The sequence below is a fragment of the Dunckerocampus dactyliophorus genome, chromosome 21, assembly GCF_027744805.1.
Source record: "Dunckerocampus dactyliophorus isolate RoL2022-P2 chromosome 21, RoL_Ddac_1.1, whole genome shotgun sequence".
Classification (NCBI taxonomy): Eukaryota; Metazoa; Chordata; class Actinopteri; order Syngnathiformes; family Syngnathidae; genus Dunckerocampus; species Dunckerocampus dactyliophorus.
In genome coordinates, this window is record NC_072839.1 from 9,721,456 (window position 1) to 9,738,248 (window position 16,793).

The window sequence follows — 16,793 nt, forward strand, 5'->3', positions numbered from 1 at the left end:
TTTCAACACAAAGTGAGAACATTCAGACACAATTTACGGACATGTGGACACTTTGAGGACATACAGACACAAAATGGGGTCATTTTGACACAAAATAAGACATTAAAATACCCAGTTAGGATATTTTGACACAAATGAGGGCAATTAGACACAAAGTCAGGACATTTGCATACTGCGGAGACATTTAGTTACAAAGTGGAGACATTTATAGACAGAACATAAGGACATGTGGACACTGTGAGGACACAGAGACACAAAGTAAGCACATTCAGAAACAAGTTACAGACCTTTGGACACTTTGACAATATATTGACACAAAATGAGGACATTTTGACACACTGTAAGGATATTTGGACACTAAATAAAGACATTTAGACACAAAGTAAGGTTATTAAGAAAGAACATGTACATTTGGATGCTGTGGGGACATTTGGTTACAAAGTGAAGACATTCAGGACAGAAACATTCCGGACATTTGGATACTTTGAGAACATACTGAAACAAATTGAGGGCATTAGGACACAGTGAGGGCATTTTGACACAAAGTGCAGACATTTTGACGGCGTAAAGACAATAGACACAAATTACGGACATTTGGTTACTGTGGGGACATTTAGTTACAAAGTGGAGATATTTATAGATGGAAAATAAGTGACAGTTGGACACTGTGAGGACATAGGGACACAAAGTAAGGACATTATGAAACAAATTACGGACTTTTTGACACAAAATGAGGACTTTTGACACAAGGCAAGGATATTTGGACACAAAATAAAGACATTCAGACACAAAGTAAGGCTATTAGGACAAAATATGTACATTTAGATGCCGTGGGGACATTTAGTTACAAAGTGAAGACAGAAAATAAGTCATGTGGACACTGTGAAGACATCCAGACACAAAGTATCAACATTCAGGACATTTGGACACTTTGAGAACATACTAAAACAAACTGAGGGCATTAGGACACAAAGTGTGGACATTCAGACACAAAGTACGGACATTTGGGCACCATGAGGACATTTAGTTACAAAGTGGAGACATTTATGGTAAGAAAATAAGAACATGTGGACACTGTGAGGACATAGGGACACAAAGTAACGACATTCAGAAACAAACTACAAACATTTGGCCACTTTGAGGACATATTGACACAAAATGAGGACATTAGGACACAGAGTGAGGTCGTTTAGACACAAAGTGAGGACATTTTGACACTGTAAGGACATGAGACACAAAGTACGAACATTTGGGAGCTGTAGGGACATTTGGTTGCAAAGTGGAGACATTTATACACTCAAAATACGGACACACGGACACAAAATGAGAACATTTCACAACAAAGTGACAACATTTAGGCACAAAATGAGGACAGTTGGACATCGTGGACATTGAAAGTGTATGCCTTATACTGTGTGCATCACCTTGGGTTCAGCTGCAGGCACCTGGTCTGACTCCGGTTGTGACATCATGTCAGAGTCCTGCAATGAGACAAAGAGAAGGTCAGGCCGCATGCACACTTTCTCCAATATGCAAAGCCATGTTACAAAAATAGCATGCAACAGGATGCACGACAGGGTCAGGGGTCAGACAAGCACACGCTATGTTGGTATGTAATGATTTTACATACATAAGAAGCATGTTTATGAATATGTATATACATATATAGCTACATATCAAGCTCTTGTGCAAAACAGCTGTGCTTTGCATGCCCAGCTGGCACATGAGAGAAGCTTTTTTGAGTGAAAGTGTTCCAAGGGGAAAATACCACTTAAGGGGAACAAACACACATAAACACACGCGCACACACTGCCTGTAGAAATGTTCCATGAATACAGAACTTTTGCAGCGAGTCGGTTAGGGAGTGTCATCACGCTGGCTTGTGCCTTGGGTGCGTGTGTGTGTGTGTGTCTATCGGGCTTTGAATCAGGGGCGTCCAAAATGTTTCCATGAAGGACCACATACGGAAAAATGAAAGGATGTAGGGGACGCTTTGATATTTTGTAAAGCCAAGTTATATTAGTACGTTTCAAGAAAAAAACTGCATCATGAAGAATTATTATTAGTATGAACTCTGCTCTTTGCTCCTTTTTCCCATTTTTTTTTATACATTTTTCAAATATTTTACTTTTTCTAAAATATTCTTAGTACATTTCCTTCTCATAATACTATGACTTTATTCCCATAACATTTTGACGTTATTCCAATAACATTAGAACTTTTTCACCAAACAAATTTTCCAAAAATTACAACTTTGCAACTGAAATGACATTATTTTTTCTCGTGGTTTTTCTTTGATATTTAAACTTTTTGCTACTAAATTGACATTATTTTTCCTCATAACAGTACAACTTTTTTTCTCATTAAAGTAGGAATTTTTTCTCCTAATAGTTTGACTTTATTCTCGGAAAATTATATATTTTTTTCCATTTCTTTTCATTTTTTTGTTTTTTTTCCAAATATTAAATTTTTTTTCTTCATAGATTTTCTTCTCATAATATTTTGACATCATTCCCATTACATAACTTTTTCCCCAACCTAATTTTCCAAAAATTACAACTTTATTTTGTTTTGCTTGTCTCTCATAATATGACAACTTCTAAAAAAAATTATTTTATTCTTTAATATTTCAACTCTAGGCTACTGAAATTACATTATTTTTCCTCGTAGTTTTTCTTTAATATTTCAAATTTTTTGCTACTAAAATGACATTATTTTTCCTCATAACAGTACAGCTTTTTTCTCATTAAAATAGGATTTTTTCTCCTAATATTTTGACTTTATTCTCGGAAAATTATAGTTTTTTTTTTAATTTGGATGGAAAATGGTGGATGGATGGATTTTAACTTTCTTCTTGTAAATTTTCTTCTTGTAATTATGACAACCTCATAAAAAAATACAACTTTATTTGTTGTTTTGTTTGTTTCTCATAAAATTACATTGTTTTTCTTTAATATTGCAACTTTATGCTACTAAAACGATGTTATTTTTCCTCATATTACATGACTCTACTAAATTCCAACTTATTACATTTTTTTTCTGTCAATATTTTGATTTTATTGTTGTAAAATTACAGCAGATTTTTCCAGTTTTGCTGTTTTTTTTGGTTTTTTTTTCTTGTTAAAATATATTTTTAGAATGAATAAACAGCCGTGGGCTGCAAATGGACCTTGAGCCACACTTTGGACACCGCTGGTCTAAACTGTGGGAATTTTGAGTCACCCTTTTTTATAAATAAATGCAACTCTGAAGGATAAAAAGTGATTTTTGCTGAAGAACTTTATCTAAAATGCATTAATCCAGTGAGTTGCACCCTGATAAAGATGCAACATCTTCCTCTTCTCATGTTTTTATCCTCCCCTTCCACCGTGTAATCCCACATTATTTCCACCAGCTCGCCTGATCCCCACCAGCGTCGGAAACTCAAAATCAAAGTCGGCTCCGCACCACTTCCCCGAATTCATCACCAACTTCCTTTGTGGTGTTGTTTTCCTGTGCTGCTTTCACACCCTCATTGCCTCTTTTCTTTTCACACAAACCCAGACACCGTTAGCGCCCACATGCATGCACATAAACATGATATAAAGCCACACATCAGCTCTTGATGTTGAAAAGATGAGAGGCAGTAGTGTTCCAGTGTTTATCACAAAGCACAACAGTGCATCATGGCAGCACGATGCTGGACAACCAGACAACAGAAGTCTTAAGAGAGCCTTTTTTTCAGGAATGGCAATTGTTCTTTCTTCTTTTGTTCCTACCTCCTTCCCCTCTTCCCTCCATCCTTCATTTCTTTCTTCTTGCACCAGGTGAACTCCACTCTGGGCAGGTGCAGACAAGTCTAAAGCCTTGCTCTGCTCTAGTTGAGTCAAAACAGCTGTAGTGTGTTGACCCGTATCCAGATTTAAAGATATGCTGTTACATTCCATTAGCTCAAAACTAGAGGTGGGCGCAGCCAAATATCGTTATTATCAACAACAGCGTGATGAAACTGATATTTTTCAGTTCTCTTCTATGCTATTTTCACATATATACGTGTGTTTTTGGTGTGTTGTTCAAATATGTTGTACAGTAGAACTGTAGCGTACTCCCTTATTTATTTATTTTTTTTTATTACGCAAATATTTTGCCTCGGTTGGAGCACCTTTCCGGGTTAGCATACAATATGGCGCGCATCTTGTCGCATTATTAATACACTGCGTGAGTCCAACTGTGTTCATAACGCATTTTTATCACAAACGGCCCTGTAGCAGCGGAAGTTATTGCCCCCGAGCTTTGTTGCTCGTCATCAGTGGTTGACTGTGGAGTTACACCACAAATCTGCTTTTCTCATTGATCGCAGCTATAAAATAACCCACAACGGGGCCAAAGAAAGTTGCAAGTGCCAGCATTTTGACAAAGAAGGTGAGAAACTTTCTTGAATTCAACAGTCAGCAAAGGTCTTCTGTCACGTGACGTTAAATGTTCATTTATCCCTTTCATTCGTCACTTGTGTGCATTTCGATGCATGTTTTCTGCATGGAAAACACTAAGTGTAAAACTGTAAAACTATAAAAACGGATTTTGTTGGTATCAGTATCAGACGATTTGCGTGAAAAATCTGGAGATCGGCATATGCCGATAAATGCCTTTGAACGGCGATCATAAAATCACCTGTGGCTAGCACTATTGCAACCCGGAGCCATCCTTTCATGCAGTGTCGTGTCTTGACCTACCTAACGTCTTTGTTAGGGTCATCCTCCCACTTTTCCCACAATAATAATCATATCTGCCGTGTGGAACTTAACTACCAACACATGCCACGGAAACTATCTTGCGAGGGTAGCACATTTAAAAACCTTAAAACGGCGTTTGAAGAAGAAACAATCGACGAAGTATGGTGAGTTTTGGAGGCTCACGCTGTGATCATCAGTCATACGGCATCTAATCGAACGAGACGCCCTGCCTTTCTCAGCAGTGGAGGACACCAAATTTTCCGAGTGCTTTCTCGCGTACCTGGAAGTTCCACCAATGTACACCAATGTACACATCCAAAGTCTCCTGAAAGAAGGCGTGTCATCCGCTGGAATTTTCACCAGTTTAATTAAGTCAAATATGTTTTTGTCTAAATTAAGGTGATTTTATGCTTCCTTTTTTCATATCATACAGTCGGTTGTAGGAGTGCAGCCAGGAATTCTGCGTCCCATGAAAAAAACACCCACCTTACTTAATTAACAACACATTTTTATTAGTAATTACCAATTATTTGGGTCCCCTGGCAGTCAGGGGACCTTGGAATTGTCCTGACTCTTCGCCTTTACACGGCACCCCTGTCCAATAACATAATGATAGCATTATGTTATTAGCCAATAGCATTACCAATACATTGAAAAATGTATGATTAATCCATGCAATCGGACGATTTCAGTCCTGGATGATCAGTATCGGAATCGGCAGCATTAAACCCTAATCGGAGCATCCGTAGTATTTTGTGTAAACATTTTGGGGTGTCTGGAACGAATGAATTGGATTCGCATTATTTCTTATGAGTTTGTTTCAGTTTGAGTTCCACTGTACTGTACATATTTAGATATCGTTAAATATTGTTAAATTGTTCACAAATAAGTGAATCATGATCAATCGTGAGCATTTGTATCAGTATCAGTTCCAGCGATAGGGCACTGTGTTTATTCAGTATTGGCTCGATACCAAGATCTGTAGGATCACCCACCTTTACTCACAACTACTAATTTGATGCGATCAAGTGCCAAAAATAAGATAAGACTTCATAGTACAGGTATTTGTGTACGATTGTGTTCAGAAAGGGTCCAAACTTTAAGGTATAAGCTGTGCAGTCAAATACTACTGACATTTTTGGAATTAAAACCACATTTTTGGGTTAAAAATTAATTCTGTTATTCTTCAGCAACTCTACAAGTGTGGTGACAACCATAGAACAGGAAATTCTATTTTTTGCAACAAAGGGAAGCAGGACATCTCTGTCCTGGCCGCTAAGTACAAAACCACTAAGTCGACAACAACAATAATAATAATGATAATAATAATAATAATAATAATAATAAAAAGAACACAAAATTGAGCTGCAGCTACTCGTCATGTGAGGAGACAAACCTCCCAGGGGCCGTCTGTCGCCGTGGCATCTCATCATCAAATTAAAGGGGACTAATTTTGAGTTCTGGACTCCTATAGAGCAGCTACACACAATAAAACGCACAGAAAGCTTTCTATATCTTCCAGACACTGCACCTCTTCCTGCAGTGTTTCTTTGGGTTTCCTGCCTCCCGCCCAAACGGTCGCCCTCCAGTGGGCCCTCCTCCAGGTACTGCTGCCGCCAAGCCCACTCCGCTGTGATTTGGTCACACTCCCAAGTGCTACAGAGGACTTCCGGACAGCTGCCGAACCCCTTTTGTCTTATTACTTACACAAAATAAACACAGCTAGGACACTGATAAATTGTTACTTACAGCTTGCTCTTCTGACTCTTCAACACGACCAAGTAATGTTAGAAGGCATCGGACTTCAGCAACAGTTTTGGCGGATAGTCCAGCTTCGTATTGGCACATGTTCACAAAATAGTCCCGTGTGAAGTGCCGTTGACAGATGAGCATATTTTTCTCTTGCTGGCCGGGAATCAGCAACTCCAACCACTTCTGCTTGATGCTTGCCTCTTTCGGCACACTTGAACAAACACTTCCTGGGAGCCATTGCTCGACGTGCTATTTTGATATTTTTTTATTTCCTATCGAGGCTTATCCAATGTAGATATGCTTAGAAGTTAAATATGAAGTGGAACCTCACTTAGCGTTAAATTAATCCGCTTCAGAAGGTCAGACTCAAAGCAAGACGTACTCTAACCAAATACGTTTTTAATAATACAATCCAATCAATCTGTTCGGGACACCTAAAAATGTTAACACAACGCACTTTTTAACATAGTTTTATATTTTATAATTCTAGTTTTACGCACGGAATACAATTTGAAATGTACATGAATGACAAATGAAACATTCAACATGATGGCTATGACGCAACAACATCCACACGGACACCACCTTCGTCTTTTGCTGTGACTTATTTCTTGAATTCAATAGTTTTTCTTCCCTTCTTTATCAAAACGCTGGCAATTGCAACTGTCTTTGGCCGCACTGTGAGTTATTTTGCAGCCGCGATCAATTAGAAAAGTGGCGTAAGTGGAGACTTGTGGCGTAATTGTGTTAGTTAGCAAAAAACCACAGCCTCAACCGCTGCTAACGTCATAGACGGGCGGCGGGGGTGGTACTAACGGGGCCGTTTCGTGCTAAAAAAATGTTACGAACACAGTTGGACTCACACAACATGATAAAACGCGCTCCATATTGTGCGCTCGCCGGGAAATGTACACAAACCCAGGGAAAATTTTGGGATAAATTTTCAACATAAACCAAAAAAATACACTAACCTGGGAATATGTAGTTTTGTAGGGTTTTTTTTTTCCAGTTTTTGTAGTTTTGTGCTTAACTTTATTGTTTGAATGTGCCACCGACTGATAAAACAAGCTGTGTGCTGCAAATGGCCCTCGAGCCGCACTCTGGACACCCCTGATGTAAGTCATATACTGTATATATTCCCATATGTTTCAACTGTTACTTATATGAACTCTGGTGTTTTTTCCTTATCGCCTTTCTTCATTCCCTCTGTCTCTCACAGGCGTTTCCACCCCTTAAATTCCTGCATCACCCTCTTCTCCTCCTCCCACCTGACAAAGCCATCATTGTATCACAGACACTATTTAATATGGAGTCCGTCTCCCAGTGACTCCTATAGTGCAAAACGGTCTTATCCCTCTCGCTTGTCATCAGTGCACTCTCTGTTTAGCACTCAACAAAGCTACAATTAGTTCAAAGCACAAAATACTAAGCATGGATGCATGTTTATGTCTTTCTCTGTGTGTGTGTTTTTGGTGAAAACACAACCTGACCTTGAATCCCCTCGAAAACTTCCCCCGGCTTTGTTTCCTCCAAGTCGCAGAAGAATCTTCCAACCTCTGACCCAAAACCCGGTATCCTCACAGGAAAGAAAGTCCATTGTTGTGGCAGCTGACTCACAAGAGGAAATCTCTCTTTTGAGTGTCTAACTAGGGTGTACGCCGTCATCTTAAGTCCTATATACAGTACAGGGGATCAAGTCATGTTTGGATTTCCAGGCTGGGGGGCCTGGATATAGGCCTGACAGGCGATAAAGGACGAAGAATCGGTATCTCTAACCCAAATCTTTAACATAGTTTGCATGTGAGTTGTGGGTTGGCTGGAGACAAGCAGGGGAAAGAGTGCAGCGAGATAAGCAGGAAGGAAAAGGATATATTGAAAATACAAGGGACAGAAACACTTGGAATTCTATTACCAGGCATCTGGTATTCATCTATTATATTGTTTTTGACTATAACTGCTACTCTGCATACTTTTCTTTTTACTTCCCAGCTTCATGCATTATTAAGTCCGTCCGTAAAGGCAGAATTTCAGTGCACAGTTGGAAAATACAGTTTCTATATACACTGCAGACTACAGTACATATCAGATGTGCACATACCTTATTTGCAGATGTTTTCTATTTGGTGTATAACCAGCAGTAACATTACAGATAAGATAAGTTTGCATGTTGAATAAACATAGCAGACGCTCTCCTTCTGGTTTCACCATCATGGCTTATACGTCCAGTATAATGGTTTTAACATTAACCTGGCATTCCAATCACTGTTTTGGAACCTCTTGCAGGGTAGTAAACCAGTAGCGTAAACATTACGTCGCTAAATTCTCGTGTTATTTCCAGATAGCCAAATAAAAATTCCCTCAGAACCCAAATTAATGGTAACGGTTTCGTTTATTTCAAACATGCGTCTCAAAGTTACACTGAAGTATGTAGACGTTTACATTTGCACAGCCAGACCTTATTTTAATCCTACCCCTGGTAAAATTAGGGCTGGGTAAGGATAATTTTGGTCTTAACAGTACATTTTAATCAGTGATGTGCAGTCGTGGGAGGCAGGTGAAGCACAGCAAAAACAGAAGAATAATGATAACAAAAAATAAATATTAATATTTGTCCATTGAACTGTATTATTAATGTATTTCCTATATGATTCCCATCATTTTTAACATTTTCTTGAGTGAAAATGGATGTTTTTGCACATTTCCTGATGCAATACAGGGGAAAAACCTAAGACGAGGCTGCCTAGAGCGTCTCTTCTCGGTCGGTGCGCAAGGCCTGCCTACCCACTGTGTGCACTCACTGCGGCGTCCACTGTGTTGGATCATGGCGCCTGCCGATTTCTGCTGTCATAATGTTGCAGAAACATTTATTATACACCATGATTTTCCACAGCCTGTGTAATGTCTTTAACGTAAGTGTGACGTCATTATTTTTGCTAATCAGACAAAGTCATAAAGACAAATGTCATATGCTGAGGCAATTGCAGTACTGGCTTCATCCTGTGGGGGCGTGTGTGAGCTGAAAGGTGCTCACTGATGTCCTCCCATAGCGAGGGAAAGCCATTGTTTTTATATTTTTTTTATGACAGCAGCAGCACCAGCTGGAAAGCAGCAAGTCAAATACATTTGAGGTATTTTTATGCTCTTGGATGAATAAATGAATTGGGCTGTCAAGATGGAGGATTACGTATCCAAGCTCAGCAGAAGGGGATCACACTCTACCACAAAGTATCAGAACCATTCCAGGAGAAGAATATGGTGCATGTACTTCATGTACAAATAAAATGTTTTTCAGTTAATAAAAAATAAATAAAAACATTGGACTGAGCCAAAGTGAATCCTATCCCCTTGATGTGCAACCTGTATTAACATTAAAAAAAAAAAAAAAATCCCAAAACGTCAATGCCTCACCAGCCATGACCCTACGTCGCTGATAGTAATGTCAATTTTGGTCGGTCTTACTTTGTGGCATAGCTTCTCTCAAGACGTCAAGTTGTATACATGTAGCTCATGATGCATTCCATTTCTTAAAAGGTGTGTAATTTAAGTTAAACATTAAACACTCAACTTGGGGTGCAAACGTTGTAAATTCCTGAGCTGTAAATGCCTCAGAGAAGATGGGAAAAAAATTGACATTCTGTATATTACGCCAATTTAAAGTGCGCTTACCATAATTAAAGGTGGACACGCCACTTCTGTCATCATGCAGCTGCTCTATGATCCAAATTTCACCACATCAACCTCAGAAAAACCTCCCAAAAAGTGCGATTATAATCCTTTTCCTGACATTCCCAGTGCAGCATGGGCAATCTGTGAAAGACTCTTCATCCTCACTCATGCACACACAGTGACACACATGGGCACGCGGTGCATGTATATACACCTAAAGTAACAACAACAAAAAAAAGAGAGCAGACAGTCTCGGCCAATTGCGACGTGTAGAGGAATGCGACAGCAGCTGGAAGTCAAGCTTGGGAAGGAACAAGGGGAGGGAATCTCTCTCTCTCTCTTTCTCTCTCTCTTGTCTCTCTTTGCGAGTCACACATACACTCTAACCCACACTACACTGCACACACACACCCTCAGCATAATAGGCAGGTGCTAACAGACCGCCTCAACTTGACCCCACAGTCCCAGCAGTTGAAAGAGAGAAGCCTGTTTTTGGTTTATTAACCGGTGAGAAAAGTAGAGTTATGCAAAGAAAGAAAGAGAGGGAGGGAGGGGGCAAAGAAAGAGCGGACATTCTTCCTCATTCACAACCATTATATGAGCTTTATACAAGGAAAACACAGTACAGTGTAGTGGAAATGCAATAATTCTGTTGTCTAATATCCGAAACATTTTATTATTAAGGGAGAAAAAAATCCAAACCTACATGGCCCTGTGTGAAAAAGTGATTGCCCTCTAAACCTAATAACTGGTTGGGCCACCCTTAGCAGCAACAACTGCAATCAAGCGTTTGTGATAACTTGCAATGAGTCTCTTACAGCGCTGTGGAGGAATTTTGGCCCACTCATCTTTGCAGAATTGTTGTAATTCAGCCACATTGGAGGGTTTTCCAGCACGAAGCGCCTTTTTAAGGTCATGCCACAGCATCTCAATAGGATTCAGGTCAGGACTTTGACTAGGCTACTCCAAAGTCTTCATTTAGTTTTTCTTCAGCCATTCAGAGGTGGACTTGCTGGTGTGTTTTGGATCATTGTCCTGCTGCAGAACCCAAGTTGGTTTCAGTTTGGGGTCACCAACAGATGGCTGGACATTCTCCTTCAGGATTTTTTGGTAGACAGCATAATTCAAAATTCCAGGTCCTGAAGCAGCAAAAGACTCCCAGACCATCACACTACCACCACCACATTTACTGTGGCATGATGTTTTTTTTTTTAAATGCGGTGTTACTTTTACGCCAGTTTTAACGGGACACACAGCTTCCAAAAAGTTCAACTTTTGTCTTGTGAGACCACAGAGTATTTTCCCAAAGGTCTTCGGGATGATCAAGATGTTTTCTGGCAAAAGACGATTAATGTTCTTTTTGTTCAGCAGTGGTTTTCATCTTGGAACTCTGCCATGCAGGGCGTTTTTGTCCCGTGTTTTTCTTATGGTGGAGTCATGAACACTGACCGTAACTGAGGCAAGTGAGGCCTGCAGTTCTTTGGATGTTGTTGTGGGGTCTTTTGTGACCTCTCGGATTAGCCATTACTGCGCTCTTGGGGCCACAGGTTCACTTCTGTTCCATGCTATCGCCGTTTGTGGATAATGGCTCTCACTGTGGTTCGCTGGAGTCCCAAAACTTTACAAATGGCTTTATCACCTTTTCGAGACTCATAGATCTCAATTAATCTCAGTTAAGTTACGTTTTAACAGGGGGAGCAATCACTTTTTCACACAGGGCCATGTAGGTTTGGATTTTTTTCTCCTTTCATAATAAAAGGTTTCATTTAAAAACTGCATTTGTCTTCAGCCGTGTTGTCACTGACTAATATTTAAATTAGTTTGATGATCTGAAACATTTAAGTGTGACAAACATGCACAAAAATGAGAAATCGGGAAGGGGGCTTTTTCACTCCAATGTATCTTGCAGAAAAAGTGAAGCATTTATTGCAAACAAGCATGATGTCCACAGTAATAACAGATTCTAGTGCACCGACATGCTCAGAACAACACAAGAAATTGTAGTTTGGGGGTGCAGATGCAGAGAAAAACTCAAAATATTAAAAAATTGCCACAGAATGTGCCGTCAAATACATTGCATTTACAATTTAAAATGTATATAGTTACTGTATATGGGCTTTTATCTCTAGTATGAGTTTTAATGCTTGCATGGGGCAACTATCATTAAGAGCCTCTATAGATTTACAGTACCACTTTACTGATTTTATTTTTTTCCATAGACAAACTGTGAGCAGTGACGTCACTAAAGTTATGTGCACCTGAAAAAAAATCGCAAATGCATGTCTAGACTTCATCCAGTTCTATGTCTGAGCTCCTGTGTTTTTATTCGGCACACATTTGAAGGATAGACAACAACATGAGTCACTCGGGATTAGAAGAATACTTGTAAGTCATGCTGGATTCTGTTTGGGCTACGACTCAAGTGAAGTGTATGATGACACGCTCGTGCCGGCTGAGAACGATAAGTATAGTCATCAACACTCTTAACCCTTAAAGAGATCTTGGTATGCAGCATTTTGGCTGCACAAGTTCAGTTTTTTTAAACCTACAATTAGGAGGACTTCACTTTAAGACTTACCATAACCACTACTCGACTTTCCTCGAAATTTACTCGACCATTTCTTCCATTTTGTCCTCACCCTAATTTGAATCATTTACAGCTTGAAAGTGGATGAAAGTAAGCCTTTTAAGACATAAATAAGACTTGTGCTCGTGTGTGTTGCTATAAACGTCTTCCAGTGCTAGGACCGCAGGGTGGACAGGAAGTGATGTCAGGGGTTTAGAGATGCGTTTTAGCTTGGCGTGGATTACGGCCGCAACAGTAGCTCGTGGTTTTATTAGGGATTAGTGTGCCTGTTGTGAGATAATTCAAACCTGCGATAAAAGCCTGTTGTTCCGGCAATCAAGTCTGGTGCTTGTGTATCTCACCGAACATTACAGGTTACAATATTACAATATTACTGACTGTAGCTGGCGCAGATGAGGTCACTACATCATACGTCAACAGCAGTAATTGTCATTGTTTACATTGTGCATATTTAGTTTTATTTAAGAAAAGTACTTGTTGACATTTGAATATTCAACATGTCCTATGCATGGAAATTATTGTTTATTGACAATTGGTGTATTGTGAGTAAGTCATGTGACAGATGTAACCTGGAAGTGCTTATTAGTAACCGGAAGTGGTGTTAAAGGAGCAACACGTTGAAAGAGAAGCACGTTGAGAGAGAGCATTTACATTCCTGTACATTCTACCATTGGTCGACCTGATGAACACAGTGAATATCCATCCATCCATCCATTTTCTATGCCGCTTCTCCTCATTAGGGTTGCAGGGGTATGCTGGAGCCTAATATAACTTAACAGTTTAAAAACTGTATTGTATTTGTTGCACTGACAAACTTATAAGAAACGCACGTGTAAAGTGTTTACAGTTTTCACTGTGTTTCACGTTGCTTCATTGTCCTGCAATGGTGTGGTGAATGTATTCAAGAGCAATAAATGCATTGTGGACATCACTAAAAGAAGCTTACTCTTTAATGCAGTGGTCCCCAACCCCGCGGCCGCACAGAAAAAAAAATTATTTCCATTTTTTCATTTTTTTTAATGTTTTATTTTGAAAAGTGGCCGGATTCTCTCTGTTACATCCGTCTCACTTGACGCATGTCCATTGTGCGTGTGCTAACTTTATCTCATGCCGCACAGATAGACTACTACTGTATTTTTACCATTTTTCTTTCATCTCATATTTGGTCTCAAATGCTGATACTATGTGGGGGATGCATAAATGTAAGTTTTGATGACTTATTGAGTGCTAATGTGCACATTTGTCTCCAGTTAATTCATGCTAGCACACTGTTGCTATAATGTACGAACCTCCGCCCCCCCCGGTCCGCGAGAGATTTGTGGGAACACAAGCTGTGTGTCAAAAAAGGTTGGGGACCAGGGTAGTTACACTGACACCTAGTGACCAGTTTAGAATACTACGTGTCATCCACAGCATCTTCTGAATGCCTTATAGTTGTGTTTTAGTTTATGTTGTCATTTTTATGCTTGAAAATGCTTAGTGTGTGCAAAAATACGTAACATTTGCTTAAATATGCATATTTTGGGGGCTAATAATAGACCGTATTCAACCACGAAACAGTATGATTTATTAATTAATATATTTTTGAAGAACTTTGATCGAGTGAAGATGCTAAATTCGAAGCACAAAGTGGCAAGGCACAACTGTATGTGTAAAAAGTGCACGATAGCACCGTTTGGAGCACCACTCTGTCTGAATAACCATGTTCCCACAGCATGAGGAAGACATCAGTCTTATCAGTCACGCACCTGGATGATTCCAGATAGGATAAACGGGAAGTGGGAAGCCTGGCCCCACTTTCTCCACTGCTTCTCACTGGCACATTGTGTTCTAGATTCACTTATTATATGAAGTCCCTCTAACTGCTTTTGCATGAAAAAAAGCAGATGAAATAACACTCTCAAGTGTGGAAGCCGTGTTCAATATGAGCTGTCAGTACAATATTACTTTGCAGTTCATCTTAACTTAATTTCAAGTGTTTCCATAAGCCATTTAAGCCATTACAGCCCTGTGGTTGCTCAGTGCAAGCACGAGGGCTGACATCACACACACACAAACACAAAGATACGTTGGACGACATTCCCGAGTGAGTTCCACAATTCCCATGTGACTCCAGAAGGTTGAGCGCAAGGGGTTTTTTTTTGGAAGGCAGTTCCACCCAGTGATTGAAAACCAACCTTCCTCTTCAAATACCACATTTTTTATGTCCATATCCCTTAAACCTTGTAATTTTCAGTGTGAAATCCAATGAAATTCAAACCATCTACCAATTTAGAAGCTTAATTTCAGGGAAATTAATTTGGGGGATTTATGAGGACTTTTTTTTCAAACCATAGCCTTTTTAAAATCATCATAATCAAAGAAAAAAGTTATAAAATGTGTTTTTGTTGGGTTATTTGTTGTTGATTCATATTTTTGAAAGTTTTTTTTTTTTTTTTTTCAGTGACGCCCTATTGGTGGAATGCGTTCTGGTCATGTAAAATGTGCCAGACCTTCCCTGCTTATGCCAAACGGCAGTGTGATGTTGTGCGGCGGCATCTCCATCACTTGAAAAACCGGGGCTGTCATCATCTCAATGCGAGAGATATGGAGGTAAGATTCTGCAACCGGTGGCGAACCCATCTCTCAACAGTCTACGACCAAATTCCATCCTCTGAGATGCTCGCCCCACAGGGTGGTGTTTATGAAAGAATTCATCCAGAATTTGGGAGCAGAAAGAATGGAGTGGTCTGCCAACATTCCTCAACTCAACTTGTGGGATCAGCTTGGCTGTGATGTTTGTGCGAGTGTGACCAAAACAACCATGCTGGCTGACATGCGTGGAATGCCGTCCCACAGCAGTGTGTGATTTAGTGGATTCTGATGCAGCATTTGAACAAATCAGGTAGACTCTTGTTTATTTTCCCGGCTGTTTCAACACCGCAGCAACCATGGGAATGCTCACAAACCCGTGTGTGATACATGTGATATCACCTGGTGCCAAGGAGGCAGCGGCAGTCAGTGCAGTTTAGTCACCCTCTTGTTTGCATGGTCGTGTAAACCACTTTTGGGGTTGATATACTGTATGACCTTTTAGTTAAGCTGTTTGTCTTTTATTTTTGCATACACACACAGCATGTCTACAGCACGTGCGACAATATTGTCACTAGAATGTCAAAATGTGAATCGAGTATCCGCGCCATGTTTTGTGCCAAGTCTAACATTCAACTGAGCTAATATTAAAACGAGTTCACGAGTTGCTGTTTTGTTACAGTAATATGTTTTGTGTTTTCACCTTTTGACCTCTTTTTATGTATCCCCTTAAATCCCTTAGGGGGCAGTGCCACGAGGCGCACTTGTAGCTAGTCTGGCATCAGGGTTACCTGGGCTACCTGGATGTGGGATCGTTACTTCTTGTCAGAGACGCTTGTGCTTCGTTTTCTCTGTTTTGACCAATTTATCTTGCTAGTGTTAGCTCGTTCCTGCCCCACGTCCTCCCTGCTCCTCGTGATGCCATCCTACTCACCTGTGACATTTATGTCTTGTTACCTTTTTTGTCCTTTTTGTCCACTATAACCTTGTGTGACTCTGCATTTTGGATCCTTACCTGACAGCACGTAACAATCACTTGCGCTATGTGTGCTTATTTTTTTATTTGTTGCATGTTGTGCTGTCATTTTTGTGTTTGCACCTCAATTAAACAGCATCTTCCTTAAAGCAAGCGAGAGTGCAACTGGCCATAGTTCCATAGTGTGCGAGCCGCACTTACATTGAACTTTTGTGTTAATTAAGTACAGTCCGTGAGTGTGATATCAATGCCACAGAGCCTGCTTATGACCACCTAACGTGAGAAAAATCTGTCATCACCCTCACTTGTTTGCTCTGCTTTGGAGGCACTGGAAAGATTGCGTTTGAAGTTCTGGGTTTTCATGACATCATGAACGAACCACATCATTGAGGACAGCTTGGGGAAAAAAGCAGGCTTCGCTACACATCTTAAAATTGATAAAGCCCCGAGCAATCTGTCAGTCAGCTACAGACATAGGACCTGCAAGTTTGATCCCTTTTTTCTTCAGTAGACAGGCTAACCTAGCCTG

General features: G+C 40.0%; 1 protein-coding gene and 1 long non-coding RNA gene across 4 annotated transcripts in view; one reads left to right on the forward strand and one right to left on the reverse strand.

Annotated features, from left to right (window-relative positions):
• Positions 1-10,400, reverse strand: part of phldb2b (pleckstrin homology-like domain, family B, member 2b) — a 49,825-nt gene extending 39,425 nt beyond the window's left edge. For all 3 annotated transcript variants that reach the window (XM_054765560.1, XM_054765561.1, XM_054765559.1), the window contains exons 1-2: positions 10,131-10,400; positions 1,425-1,481 (exon numbers count right to left, since the gene is read on the reverse strand). In XM_054765560.1, coding sequence (XP_054621535.1) covers positions 1,425-1,481; positions 10,131-10,166 — 93 coding nt within the window. In that variant the 5' untranslated portion in view covers positions 10,167-10,400. The remainder of the gene's footprint in view (positions 1-1,424; positions 1,482-10,130) is intronic.
• Positions 10,401-13,784: 3,384 nt separating this feature from the next.
• On the forward strand, positions 13,785-16,386 carry LOC129174211 (uncharacterized). The gene is made up of 3 exons (XR_008567384.1): positions 13,785-13,919; positions 15,161-15,309; positions 15,391-16,386. It is a non-coding gene; the product is annotated as an uncharacterized LOC129174211 (long non-coding RNA).
• Positions 16,387-16,793: the final 407 nt, after the last annotated feature.